At 39.3% G+C, this 15166-nt stretch overlaps 1 protein-coding gene across 2 annotated transcripts in view; it reads right to left on the bottom strand.

Annotated features, from left to right (window-relative positions):
• hydin (HYDIN axonemal central pair apparatus protein) overlaps positions 1–15166 on the bottom strand; it is a 365478-nt gene that overhangs the window by 335334 nt on the left and 14978 nt on the right. For both annotated transcript variants that reach the window (XM_051931627.1, XM_028809423.2), the window contains exons 8-13: positions 14642–14836; positions 11145–11294; positions 9983–10222; positions 6629–6770; positions 5216–5359; positions 4170–4343 (exon numbers count right to left, since the gene is read on the bottom strand). In XM_051931627.1, the coding sequence (XP_051787587.1) occupies positions 4170–4343; positions 5216–5359; positions 6629–6770; positions 9983–10222; positions 11145–11294; positions 14642–14836 (1045 nt within the window). The remainder of the gene's footprint in view (positions 1–4169; positions 4344–5215; positions 5360–6628; positions 6771–9982; positions 10223–11144; positions 11295–14641; positions 14837–15166) is intronic.

The following is a 15166-nucleotide window of genomic DNA, read 5'->3' as shown; positions in this document are numbered from 1 at the left end:
ACCCAGTGAGGGCACTTCTGGCCACTGTGATATGCACAGCAAGTCCCATTCTTTCCAGTCAATTCGCCATATAAAACGGCAGCCCAGGAAGTCTGATTGGCACCTGATTGCAGACCAGAACTCAAATCTATTAAAAACTAAAGAACTGAGAAAGAAGGAATTGCTGAGATCGTAGTTGGCTGATAGTTGTATCAATGTCTTTTCAGTTGTGTGTTATTTACCTGTTTGCTTTTCATTTTGTTAAAATTAAACAGGGTGACCATGGTGGTACCCCAAAATTTCTTCCTGCTCCTGACTGCTGCCATGCTGTCGTACACATCTTATTAGCATGAAACTATGCAACTCTGTATTCATTTCTGCTAAAAACAAACAAAAAAAACTGTTTTATAAGTGCATTGTAACTGGTCTTGAGGAAGAGACTTCAATCTTGAAACATGTGGGCCATTAAAGAACTTCTATATTGTCTTGAAATTTATCAACCCTCATCACATTATGTTCTTAGTGGGACGTGATTTGAACATTCCACCAGATGTTTATTAATCAAATAAACTAACTAGAATAACTACAAGGACAGTTCTACATGTTTTTGGATACTTAGAATTTCCTTGTAGTAGTTGTATGTTTTGTTTAAGTCAGGGGTCTCCAACACGTTGCTCGCGAGCTACCGGTAGCTCGCAACCCCTTTCCAAGTAGCTCGCCAAAGGGTTAATGAATTCTACATAAATTTGAAAATTTGATTAATCAAATTAGGGGTGGGCAATCTTTCCAAAAAATCATATCACGATCCTTTTAACACAAAATCACAATCCACAATCTGAATTGCAATCTATGTTTTCAATGTGGCATACACTTAAGAGAATTTCCGGACTCAAACTCATCAAGACCTAAGTAACACTTTATTTTAAATATCAAACAAAGTTGAATTCAATTGTTGTCTCATTTGCTAGCTAAGCAGAGTTAAGGAACACTCCCCAAAGCTGGCGAGTGAGTGAGGAAGGCCCTGGCCCATTGCGTGGATCTCGGATTTGCGCAAATAAATCGGTACCGCGAGCGAACTATGATACATAGCGATATGTGAGAAGTCGCAAAATCAACCAGAATGTTCAAGCAAAATATAGAAAAAAACCCGATCTAAATCCGTTAAGTAGTTCTCTTGTGAAAAGCAGACAGACATACAGACAGTGAGACTTTGGATTTTATATATTATATATTAGTAAAGCTTCAAAATAATGTGTAGTTAAAGTCTCAACAGCATTCTCAGCATTTCTGGAGCTTAGTAGAGCCAGATAACTATAAGAATCTTCACCAAGCAGCTCTGAAAATGTCTGCTTTGTTTGGGTCTACATACCTCTGTGAGTCTGCCTTTTCTGACATGAATGTCATGAAATTAAAGTTCCCAACAAGACTAACAGATGAACATTTAAATGAGTCCATAAGAGTGAACCTAAGTGGCTACACTCCACCATACACTTCTCTTGTTGACTCCATGTAGTGCCAGTCATCTGACTAACTAAAAAACACATCACACATGCAACTGGACATGTGAATACTCTTGTGAAGTGAAACAGTGACATGTAACAAAATGACAAATGAATAAGTAATATCTGCATATTTGCAATTGCATTTTGTTTTGACAGCATTCATGTTTTAATTCAATAGTGTGAAAATGCATACAGACATACAAAATCCACTTGTAGGTGAACTAAATATTTTTAGCGATGTTTTAATGCAAAATGTGAGTTGTGGACACCAACAATTTGTAAATGTTCAGGAAAAAAAGCTTATTCAGTTTGTTTGGGTTGAAACAAGCTATGAGAATAAACGTTAGAAAACATGAGTAGCTCTCGGCCATTTTCATTTTGTAAAAGTAGCTCTCAGAAGAAAAAAGGTTGGAGACCCCTGGTTTAAGTTCTATACTATTCAATTACTGATTGTTGGTAGTATGCCAGTAATTTTTACATTTTTATTCTACTATGCTAATGTTCTAAATTCATATTATCCATTGATTATTATAATACTTATATTCTTTCAAAAGTTTTCTATTCCTTAATAAATGGCAGCAATTACGAATGTGTATACAAGATGGTCAATACTTGCCAAAAATAGTTCAAACATCTGGTTACCCAGCAATTACGAAACGTTTTTTTTTTTTTCAGATTTATCCTATTTAAGACTTTGGTATCTTTTTAAAACAACCCACCCAATCATGAATTTCAAAGCCTGCTTAATCCATTTCAGAGTTGAATTATGTTTGAGAGGGCGGCGCAGTGGGTAGCGCTGCTGCCTCACAGTTGGGAGACCTGGGGACCTGGGTTCGCCTCCCGGGTCCTCCCTGCATGGAGTTTGCATGTTCTCCTCGTGTCTGTGTGGGTTTCCTCTGGATACTCTGATTTCCTCCCACAGTCCAAAGACATGCAGGTTAGGTGCATTGGTGATTCTAAATGGTCCCTAGTGTGTGTGTGTGTGTGTGCCTGCCGTGCGCCCTGTGTTGGCTGGGATTGGCTCCAGCAGTAGTTAGGATATAGCGGGTTGGATAATGGATGGATGGATTATGTTTGAGAATGTTGTACTCCTTATTGGAACAAATTTATGGGGAACACAGGGTTTACCCTGCAGTGTACTTGTTTGTCTGTTTCATCTCTATTAAGATGGAGAACATCCCAGGAGAGGAACAGTAAGCCCGTCCCTAACTTACCTCCCTCTCCACCCCTTCTGGTTTCCAGATTATCAGAGGGCATGAAAAGGCCCAACATGGTTTCAGTCATGAAATGAGAGTGTGAATAAGAACATAAGAAATTGGACAAATGAGAGGAGACCATTTAGTTCTTCAACGTTGCTTATTTAGCTAATAGCTAAGCTGCCTCAATATCTCATCCAGGTACCTCCTTAAGGTCATCAAGGCTTTCTGCTTCAATTACATGTCTAGGTAGTTTACGCAAAGAAGTGCTTCCTGGTTTCAGTCTTAAATGCACTCCTCCTTAATTTCCACTGATGTCCTCAAATTCACGATTGACAATTTATTTGAAAGAATTCTGCTGGATCTACTTTATCAATGCCTTTGAGGATTCTGAAGACCTGAATTAAGTCCCCAAACAGTCTCACCTGTTCGAGTCTGTCAGAGTGGGTCATGTCCCTATGTCCTGGGATGCACTGGTTGCGCTCCTCTGCACAGCTTCATGTGCTGCTATGTCTTTTGTCTTTCTTATAGCATGGTGACCAGAACTACACACAAAACTCCAGATGCAGTCCACTTTTAGTGCATTATACAGTCAGAGCAAAACGTCCATCGATTTATATTCAGCAGTTTAATGATATAACCTAATATTTTATTTGTGTTTTTAATTCACTCTGTGCACAGATAATAAAAATCTTGTGTCAACACAAACCCCTAAATCATTTTCAGAGGCTGCTTCCTGTAGGTCAAAGTCTCTTATCTTGTATTCATAATTGGCGATCCTTTTACCCCTGAATAGCAGGTTGCTATAGTTCTGAAGATTGTTCAAGTCTTTCTGAATTATTTTTACTCCCTCCTCAGTGTCTGCCATTTCTCCAATTTAAATATCATCTGCAAATTTCACAAATGTTCTAACTATGCCAGAATCAATGTCATTAATGTAAATCAGAAAAAGTAACGGTCCCAAGGAGAGGCCCCTAGGGGAATCCATGGATGACCTCACTCCACGTGGAGCCCTCTCCTCTTGTCTGTGGCCAGTTAACCCCACTGAGATGCAGTTTTGAAGGTTACTACTGTACCTCTGTGCAGCAGTGTTTCCCAATGCACTATATTCTTTCTTCAATACATCTTGACTTACTACAACGAAAGGTTAATTTATGTTGGATACCCAAACCTTTTCACGTCTTCATTTGAATTTTTTCATAAAGTGTTTAAAATAATATCACAGAGTAATGTAAAAATAGATGAGCCAGTAACAGAGACCACCATGGTGAAAATACACTGACTCATTTATGTAAGCTTTTGAGGCAGGTAGCCTTGAGCACTTGCATATTGCAATCATTTTAGTTAGTAAACAAAAGGTGACATTTTGCTTGACTTCTCACTACAATCATAATGGCTGACACGGTACAACACCATTACTACTGCAATATAAACTTCACTTTGCGTTATTACTATACACCACTGCTCAAATGGTGTGATTTACACAATTTACCTGACAGCGGACCACCATGTACAATGATGGCTATGCCTCTTCTGTTTCTCGCAGCGCTGCCTTCTAGGGAGAGGTCAACTCCCATGTGTCTGGCATTAGCTTTGGACACAGGGGTCATGTCGATTTCTCCCACCCTGTTACTAGTGCTTAAGGCTCCCATTTGTGTTTTTGTCACTGTAGAGAGAAAAACAAATAGACATTTAAATTAACAACTGAACTTTTTTTTTAACAAAGAAATCTTGAATAACAATAAAGGCCGATAAAAGTCCTTTTTGGGATCTCTTAGAAGGGTGCAGCCAAAGTTCTAACTTTACATTGCATCATATTGGTGCTTTCAGTTCAGTCCCTAAATATTTATAAAATATAAAGTAATCTAATGCAGTACTGAAGCAGTGATCCTTAAGCTTTAAAAGGAGTATTTTTAACAATGAAGCACAAGAGAATCTTCCAAAGTCCATCTACCTACAAGCTACTACAATATATTTCACATACACATTGTAATATACAGTTCTGTCTAATATAATCTAAAACGGCTGTAGATAAGAAACAGACAGGAGGCTGTCTGAATGTATGGACTGGGTAATAAGATTATTTGAAAGGCAAGAGACTAAAGAATAACTATAACCAGTGTGGGGTCAAATTTCAAACAAGTTTCAAACTCAAAAAGCTCCCAGCCAGAATCAGTTAAAAATGAGGCCCTTGGTCTAATAATCTTTCCTTGACTAAACAATTAATGCAAAACATACTCAGGAGAGAAAAAGGGAACCTTCAATCCAAAGCTAGGAAACACATGAGAAGAAGATGTCATGTGGTGGCAACGTAACATCAATGCTGACAACAGCAAGACCCTCAAAGCAGGGAGGATTGCCTGAGAATCGGTACATAAAATAGCATGTGAAGATGTAAACAAAGTAACGATAAAAACCCTAACTGACGTCAAAAACAAAGTAAAAACTGCACAACCTAGTGTGGGAAGCAAATAAACCTGAAAATATTGAAATAAACAACAGGTAGTGCTTTGAGAGAAGCCGGAGATGTCTTCTTACTTTCTCCTTCCCTCAATGCCTCATCTGTCTCTTCGGCTACAGGCTGGAATGGAGCCTGCTCTTGAGGGCCAGAAATAGTGCTGGGCTCTTGAATGCTCCCAGATTCCAGAGGAGCACCATCTTCGTTTACATCTGTCTTGGGACCTGGTAAATCAAATTCATTAGCTGCATTTTTGTCTTTCATGACAGGGTTTCACCACACTATAATAATTCAGTAGTTTAAAACAAAGTAGCGATCTTTACGAGAGAATTAACAGAATAGCTGGCATGTTTTGTTTAGATGCTCTTATTGCATAAGGTAATATGGTATTTTGCTATGAACTTTGCAAATGTATAAGGCAGGGTCTGCAAAGTCTGCCCAGAAAGGCCGTAGCATATGCACATTTTTGTTCATACCCACCTACTTAATTAGAAATTAATCTTTGTCAATAACAGATCTTATTTAATTTTTTGGCTTCTTACTGTATTCATTCTGCCATGTCAGCTCATTATTATAATGTTAGATTGTTTTTCCTTTCCAAGGATATCCAAATCCTATTATGTGCTATCATCTACTGTTAAATTCTGCTCTGCACTTGTAATATTTTTATTTTACTGTTATAGTGTACTGATGATTACTTGTGTTCTGTCCTGTGTATTGTATTGTATTGACCCCCTTCTCTATGACACCCACTGCATGCCCAACATACCTGGAAAGGGGTCTCTCTTTGAGCTGCCTTTCCCAAGGTTTCTTCCACTTTTTCCCTACTAGGGTTTTATCGGGAGTTTTTCCTTGTCTTCTTAGAGGGTCAAGGCTGGGGGGCTGCCAAGAGGCAGGGCCTGTTAAAGCCCATTGCGGCACTTCTTGTGTGATTTTGGGCTATACAAAAATAAGTTGTATTGTATTGTATTGTATATCATCCAAATGATTTTTATCCTGAAGCAGACAAGTAGTTCCCAGTTTTTCACTTTTTTTTTCTTCAGTTCCCATCCAAATATTTTATTTAACCAGACAGTTCATGAGGAATACATAAATGTCTAAATGAACACAAGTTAGATGGAGACCTGCTGGTTCCTCTGCCATTTGAATCTTACTGCTAATAACGAGTCATTAAAAACAGTATATAAGACTAAAATAAGCAGTTAAGGGTGGGGAATTGCAACAAGCAAGAGAAGTAAAATTAATTGACTTAATTAATCCAGTTGAAACAAACACGTGCAGCAACTACGGCCCTCCAGAACCGACTTTGTAGACCCCACGTGTAAGGGATTGCAGTGGGTCGAATTACATTTTAGAGTTTAACTGAGACAGAAGTTCAATCAGGCTAACAATGTTGAATTCATAATTTACTGTAAATTTCAGAAATGAGTGCCAGTATGTCTTGTTCAGTAACAAGCACTTTGGATAATCTGAGTAATTCCTTCTCATTTTACCTTCTTCACGTTTGCCTCTCTCCTCCTGCTTTTTCCATTCCTCAAAGTACTCCATTATCTCAGAAGGAAGCTTCTCACCAGGGTTGCGTGGAGGCAGAAGAAGGATGTTCTCAGAATCATACCCTGTCAACAACCGAAGAATCTGAAAGGTACAACACACTGAATGAAGAAGACGGACACGAGTAACATGCATTCTCATCATTTTGAATGAGACATTTCTAGCATCGAATAGATCAGATCAGATAACAAACTATTTCAAATACAATTAGTCAGATGGTCTCCTTCCAGGTTTGTCCAAGGTAAGCACTACCACTCCAGGACAACACCATAATCTGAAATGGATTATCACCCAGAGCTCAGACAAGATGCCCATTGAGGGCAACTGACCTCTCCCTTTCCAGTCATGGAGTAATAAAGGCATTGGTACTCCTGAAAGGTGGCATCTCATTCAGAAAATAGAACACCACACTACGGCACTCTGACCCTGAAACTTGACTGCTCTCCAGAGTCATTAAAACCACAGCAAATGGCAAAATATTGCTTTTGTCTGATTATCACACTATCGAGTGTTTTTTATTTTCAGTTATTTTATTATTTCAGTAAATGGAGTGGCCCAGTTGGCCCTTCAGTGTTTCCTTTTGACTTATAAATTCATAAAACTAAATATAGATATATTTGCATATATAATATATAATATAACGTGCAGTGAAAACACTTGACTATGGCATTCATAGTTTTCCTACTCTTTCTCTGTATGTTTAGCATTAGTTTGCTCAGAGTTTGATGTGCTTGCTGCTTCCTAGTGGCCCACTTCTTCTCTTCTTTCGTCACCATCTTTTTGCGTTAAAACTGATTAAGTCAGTTTTTGTGTTGCAATTACTTAGTATGTTTTCTTTAAGTTTTTACTTAAGCTGGCATTTAAGTCTTCAATCCGCCTCAAGAAAGAGGTAGGGGAAGTGATGGCGAAGGTGGTAGAGATGAGAACAGTGCCCGTACGCATGTGCCGCATGCTGTCGAGAGTTGATTCTACATTAAAATAAAATAAAAATAGGAATAACCTTGGAGGTCAATCATCACTCTGAAAGCGGATAGTAGATGTCACATAGTGTATATGTACCAAATTTCAGGTCAATAGTCCAAACGGTTTGCGAGCTACAGGTGATTTAAAATCCTGGACAGACAAACGGACAGCCATGGTAGCGTATTATATATAAAGATACCAGTAATGGCGCACTGCATGATAACGTGCAGTGAATACACTTGACTTGAGCATTCCTAGTTTTCATCCTCTTTCTCTGTATGTTTACCATTTGTTTGCTCAGAGGTTGATGCGCTTGCTGCTTCCGGAGCAGCTCTTCTTTTCTCCACCCTAGCAGCCCGCTTCTTCTCTTCTTTGGCATCTTTTCATGTTAAAACTGATTAAGTCAGTGTTTGTGTTGCAATTATTTAGTACGTTTTCCTTAATTTTTCACATAAGTTGGCACTTAAGTCTTCAATCTGCTTCAGGAATGATTTAAGATATAAAGAGGTGGGAGAAGTGACGGCGAAGGTGGTAGGGATGAGAATGGCACCCATACACATGCGCCGCACGGCCGCCCTGCTGGCCGCTAGCAAGAGTTGATTCTACAATAAAATACGGGCACTGAGCAGGCTCCTGTCAATCATGAAGAATCCACTGCCTCCACTGAACAGTATCATCTCCAGACAGAGGAGCAGCTTCACCAACAGACTGCTGTCACTGTTCTGCTCCACTGACAGACTGAGGAGATCGTTCCTCCCCCACACTTATACCTGTATTTTTATCACTCTTTAATAAAGTATCTATCTATCTATCTATCTATCTATCTATCTATCTATCTATCTATCTATCTATCTATCTATCTATCTATCTATCTATCTATCTATCTATCTATCTATCTATCTATCTATCTATCTATGTTGTGGCGGACGGCCGGGAACCCTACCCAGCCGGGACGCCTGGAAGGACCACGAGAGGGACAATATCTCCCATGGGCCACGAGAGGGTAGCCGCCCTGGTCTGCATAGGGGCCATGGGAATAGAGCTGGGAAACTCATCCCTGTTGGGGCCTGTGGCCACCGCCAAGGGGCACCCGGAAGATTAAGGTGCCCTAAAATACAGCACTTCCTCCAAAAACGGAATTGCTGCTAGAAGTAATTCCAGGTACACCCGGAATTCTTCCGGTTGCTCATACAGCACTTCCGCCACACCAGGAAGTGCCACCAGAAGACTATCAGGAAGCACCTGGAGCACATCCGGGGCACTATAAAGGGGTCCGCCTCACTCCATTAGGGGAGCTGGAGTTGGGAGGAGTAAGAGGGAGCTTGCGGGAGGAGGATTGAAGGCAGCAGAAGAAATAGAGAGAAGGAAAAGGACTGTGAGCTGAATAGTGATTTGTGCACTGTATTGGTTGGGAAGGTGCTGATGGAAATAAACGTATGTGTTTTTGGACATTTGGTGTCTGTCTGTCTGTGTCCCAGGGTTCATCTTCCACAATATATACTAGTTGTGTAAGCAGGTCCTAGAAACTATTGAAATCATTAGAAAAAAAATTGAAATGTAGAGATGTCGGGTAATTGAAAGGAACTACTCTGGGCATCTCACTCCTAGGAGGTTTTGTTTTGACGACGTGCTCGCATCGCTTGTTCATTAGCGGCAAAGTGACTTTGTCTTTCTTCTGAGGATTTGTTTTGCCGATGTGTTCGCTTCGCTTGTGTATTAGCGGCAGGAAAAGTAAAAGGGATACCGGACTCCACCTCTCACTTCCGGGCCGGACAGACACACACACTTCCATGCGTAGACATTTATATATAAGATAGAGAGATAGCGAGAGAGAGAGCAAGCACTATTATTTGTAAAAAAAATTATAGTGATATATATATATATATGATAGTGTAATCTCCTCCTCTAGCATAATATGTGACCCTGAACAAGAAGAAAACTAACATACTGTACATGTGCTTCAACTGTAAAAAAAATACAAATGTATGCAGTAGTACTCTGGTTCTGCACATGTGAAGTAACTACATTTTAAAACAGAAATGTTTGATATAAATTAAAGGTCGATTTCTATTAGTATTCTGTTCAAAAGAGGAAGATTTTAACAATTTATTTTACAGCAATGCAGTCTTTCTATTTAGCAATGGTTTTGTAGCTAAATATCTCTTTAAATTAAATCTTTTACCCTTTATACATTTTAAAACCTTCTCAAGAGGACTTGTGTGAGTGTGAGTTTGTCTGACTAGGCCTTGCAATGGGCAGGCTCATGGTTCAGGGCTGATTCCTGCTTCGCATTTGAGGGTAGATACAGTATTTTGAAATGAAGCCTGGGTCACCTTTTCTTCTTCCAGGTATTGCTTGTCAAACTCCAATGAGTAGAATTCAACAGGAAAGGCACAAGGATTCTTGACTGTCACCTCCAGCTCATCTCCATAGGTGTATGGCAGGACCGGCCCAAACTGCAGCACAGAAGGACTGAAATCCAGCTGTGGTTCCAGACCTTTCCCTTGAAGCAACAGCATCAAGCGATTACTGCTCTGTGAGATGCACAGCACTAGAGATTCATTGAAGAATTTCTGTGTGGAAGAATACATAAAAGAGTAAGCATGCCATTTTCACAAAGCTGTCTTCAAATTTGAAATCCAAAGGAGGAATTAAAGATCCTGAAAATTAACATTCACCTAATCTCATCCAGTAGCTCCCGTAAATAAACAGTCATGGCAAAATCGTCAATGTTAACTTAACTTTTATCATGACCCTTATGAGTTGACCACTAATGTTGCATCATGCCAAACCCCAGACACAACTTCACCAACACAAATACCGTTTTAAATAAAAGGTTTATTAGCACAAATACTTTGACATAAACACAAGGACAATACTCCTCTTCTTTTCTTTCTCCTTCTGTTCCTTCAGGCGAGCTTTGTCCTCTTTCTCCGGACTCCAACTCGCCTGGATGAGGTTGAGTGGCTGCTTTTATGTTGCTTTCCAGTGGTAGAACATAGATAGCACATTGAAAGCACTTCTAGGTCAAACAGAAGACCCACAAAGTAGGGATTACTAATCCTGGCAGCTCCTCCTGGCAACCTCCATGGATCCCAACAGGACTACAGGTCCCAGCATGCCCTGCAGGTGTCCCTGGGGGAATTCTATCCCAGGGATGCTGTCACCCAGCATATTGGGGTAGCATGTAGCCCTGACAGGTTGTCTCCCCCTGTCCTTGCATCACACTGGCCTCCCAGCCTGCTATTGTACCTTGCACTGCCCATGTGTGCCGTCCATCACAGAGTGTATGTTGACTTTAAAGGTTAAAACTACTGATTTTACTGTGTACACATCTGAAAAAGCGCATTGTACTGTCTTCTTTTGTTATTTTTAACACACAGCTACTGACTACATTTTAAATACTCATAGCTCAAGTACATAACCATAACACACTTTTCGCTTAATAATATGCATAATGAAAATAAAAAGTCAAGGACAATACTGGTCAAGTACCTCTTCTGTTGGGCTGAATTTAACTTGAACATTGACACGTTCTCCTGGTTGAAGTGTCCCAGAAGAGGGGATCATCTCAAACACTTGTGGTTTTGATTTGATTTTGTTTTTACCTTTGCGCCGTAAATAAGAAGGAATGTGTTTGTCAACCTAATGAGGAAACAGAAGATAGAAATATGACCTGCAACACAACATAAAAGCACAGCGAGGCAGCATAGGAGCAACACTAACGGGATGATTATATATAAAAATTCATGAGATGTTAAGATTTTTGGAGATCACAAGGGTATGGTATAATCCAAATGATTAAAGTTACAATAACCACCAACTTAAAATAATAAAACACGCTGAAGCATCACAGTCTTCTGAAGCTGCTTGACACAGTCTATAAAATCTACAATAAAGCACAGAGTAAAAGAAAGTTTGTATTGCTCAAAATAAGTAGATAGACTCAATAATTAGACAATTGAATTTCTTCTGTTTTGTTTTTTATTGCCTTTTTACTTTATGTTTCTGTCATCTTATTAAAAGAAAATCTATGAGAACGTATAGGATAACAGAGTACGGCAGACAAGAATAGAGCTTTAATTATTCTCAAAAGAGAGTGAATAAAAAGAAAACCTTCAAGCAAGCAATGCAAAGGATATAAACAAACCAGAAAATCTACACGTGGCGTAACATTTAGGTGTTCTCAGGGACTTAAAAAAATAATCTGTTAAATTCATCAAAGGCAGAGCTATTATACTTTTGTTTATTAAATATTTTGGTAACAATCAGTCATATTCAAAAATAACAGTGATAAGAGAATGTAACCATATGTACTATTAGAATTAGTACCTAAGTTACGTGTTTTTAAGAGTATTTTACAATATTGTGTAGTAAAAACCAGGCTCATCTAGGCTTGTGGTGGCTGAAATGGCTTTTACGGACAGCAGCGTCCAACTGAAGTAAAAGCTGCTCTGACTCTTGAATCTTAGATGTTGGTAGTGAAGGCTCCGTAAATTGTATTTTTTTTTTTGTTTTTTTTTTTTAATGAAGTTAAAATCTACTTTTAATTCCACCTGCACTAATGCAAACATTTGATGCAACAGTGTTGGCCTTTCAATAATTTGTATATGGGATCTCTTTTGGCATCGGGGCAGCCTTCCGACATCAAAAAGAAGAAAATATACAAATTGAAATGACTTCTCTCAAGGTAAATTTCAAGGAGTAAATGAATCAATAATTGAGTTTGCACAGACTGTTTCTCTATTACAAGGCAGACGATGGAGGGGGTAATTGAAATTTCAGGCATTTGTGTAGTGCCTTGTTTGAGACATTGCAATACAAATTGAACTTTCCCGGCACATTTCTGTCAGAAATAAATGTACCAAGTATCAGTGGAACTAAAATTGTTTCTTGTGGATAAACAGATGGACATGACAACAATTGGTTCTTTCTCATTGTACAGTATTTAAGCACACTGAAAAAAAAATACAACTGATCATTCAGACTGCAGTGAAAATGAAATCTACTGTATGTCTTGTGGAATAGAAAGGTGTGTATCCCTTCAGTGAGCAAATGACGACAGACAGATGAAGCCATCAGCAAACCTGCCTCTGCCAGTTCATGATGACTGGGACCAGAGCCGTTCCTGCAGCACCAGATGTGAGGCATGAATAGACTTTAAATGGGGTGCCAGTCAGCTGCAATGCATGGTCCTCACTCAAACTGAGCCAACGTTGACTAAGCAATCCATGTAACCTGCACGTATGTGGGATGTGGCAAGAAAACTGCAGGACCTAAAGGAAGATGCCTGCAGACGAGGGTACAGAGTGGAAACACTCTATCATCTGGGTATGTGATTTGTGCCCACTGTGGTACAGGGTGAAGCATCTACTAAGGTGAAATTAGTATTAGTATCAGTAAACATGCACATAATAATGGTGGAAAAAAAGGGCCCAAAGCTTTTTGTCAATGTTTGCAAGTACTCAATTGATTCAAGCTCCATCACCAGCAGATGCGGTAAAAGTTAAGAGAGATTCAATAACTGACAGATAAAACATTGAAATGTATGATGGAGATCTCAGAAATAAATGAAAACATATAACATAAGAATATAACATAAGGCATGCTTGTTATAAAGCTACTTAATGGTGCAAAGACCCAGAATTCTTCTGTACTGCACATTCCTTCTTTTAATGCACTTTGGAATAAACACTCACATTGAGGACAGAAAAAAACAGAAATGTATTCCCTTTATTATTTTCTGCTGGAGCCAAACAGTACAGAACTTGTTATGAAGTGAACGCCCCAAGAAGGCAGCAAGAATACTGCTACCCTAGAAACATATTTGGATATTACAATGAGCAAACACTTAACCTTTGTCACACACGTGGGACTAGGAGGGAGCAGAGTGGACCAAATGGAGGTAATTACCTGCCAGGCCAGGGAGTGGTGGAGTGCAATAAACCTACTTCTGTTATCTTTGCAGGCCAAATACGGGAAAACCTGCCTGATTCAACACCACTTCCAGTGCCCAGACTGATGCCACTTCTGGTTCTGGTGCCCAGACTGACATCACTTCTAGTTCCGGTGCCCAGATGGATGCCACTTCCAGTTCTAGTGCCTATACTGAGGTTACTTCCGTTTCCGGCCAAATGACATCACGTCTGCTTTTTGGCTTATAAAGCCACCATCTTTTCTTAACCTCATCACTTCAGTTTGGAACTCAATGAGTGCACATCTCATCCTGTTTCTATACCCTTTTGCAGCCAGGGACAATATACGGGTGGCTGCCCCAAACCTATTTTGTGTGTTGAGACTGATTCTTTCACACCTTATAATAACCTGATTTATCCACATCAGGAGCAGTATAAAAATACATAGTGATGCAACAAAAATATACATTAAATAATTTAAAGTTTTAAGGATACATATTTCAAACCTCGGTAACGCTTTGGTTCAGGTATTGCAAAAATGCATCATTTACTAAATATAGCAGAAACAGCTCTGGTCTCATATATATTTACTGTATATAACTTGTTCGATATTATGTAACTAGACCTTAACAGACCCTTCTTCGGGTCTTCATAACACTTAAAAAATATCAGTAAAGTGTTTATTCGTCTCTGCAATGTGGCCTACTAACAAAACTTTACTTTGGAGTGGTCTGAGGTGGCCTAACTGAGATACATTTCTCTAGATATTCCATATTAAGTTCATGTTAACATGTCATTTTGCCATCCAGTCACTATGCCACACTGCACAGAGATGTTTTCTAACTGATGTTTTATAAGTGAGACCAATGGAATCCTTTGTTAAGGTCTTATTACAAACTATAAGAGTAAATGAGTAACAAATGCATTTTTGCAGTACCCAGAGTAAAGTGTTGCCCAAATTTTATTCAAAATGAAAAAGCTACAGTACAACTTAAAATTTTTGTACATTTAATGTCAACCATTATACTATATTTCTTATGGAAAATCTGTGGAGGTAAGAAATAGAAGATTCTTTACCACTTTTTTCTTCTTTTCCCCCTCAGCCACTGCCCACTCACACGTCACATGCAGATGGTTGTAGAGCTGGATGGTCTTCACTTGGCACTGTCCACACAGGATGGAATCAAACTCAAGCATGTCAGCGGAGAGTGTGAGGGAGGGCATGGTGACGACAGCGTGCAAGCGGACGTGGAAGGCCGGCCCTCCCACCACCTGCAAGCCAAAGCACAAGCAATGTTCACTGACTGTTATTCACTGTTGACAGAAGCAGACGTCTTTCCTGTGACAGCTGAATTTACAGTACCATACTAATTAAGTGAACAGCAAATCATCCATCAACTTCTTTGTTACCATGTAGTAATTAACACAAAGCACTAAGATTTTAATTTGGACTTTGTTCTTGTAAACATTTTCAAATTTTAAGAAGCTTTTTTGGAAAACACATTCTGGATATTTTTCCAAACTAGAGGTAAACTGATTCAGCCAAGCCCTTTCCCTTGTCTGTGGTTTTGCCCGACTATAGGTTGAGATTTGTCAAGCAGC

This window comes from Erpetoichthys calabaricus, chromosome 9 (genome assembly GCF_900747795.2).
Source record: "Erpetoichthys calabaricus chromosome 9, fErpCal1.3, whole genome shotgun sequence".
Taxonomy (NCBI): Eukaryota; Metazoa; Chordata; class Cladistia; order Polypteriformes; family Polypteridae; genus Erpetoichthys; species Erpetoichthys calabaricus.
This window is presented reverse-complemented; position numbering and strand designations above follow the sequence as displayed.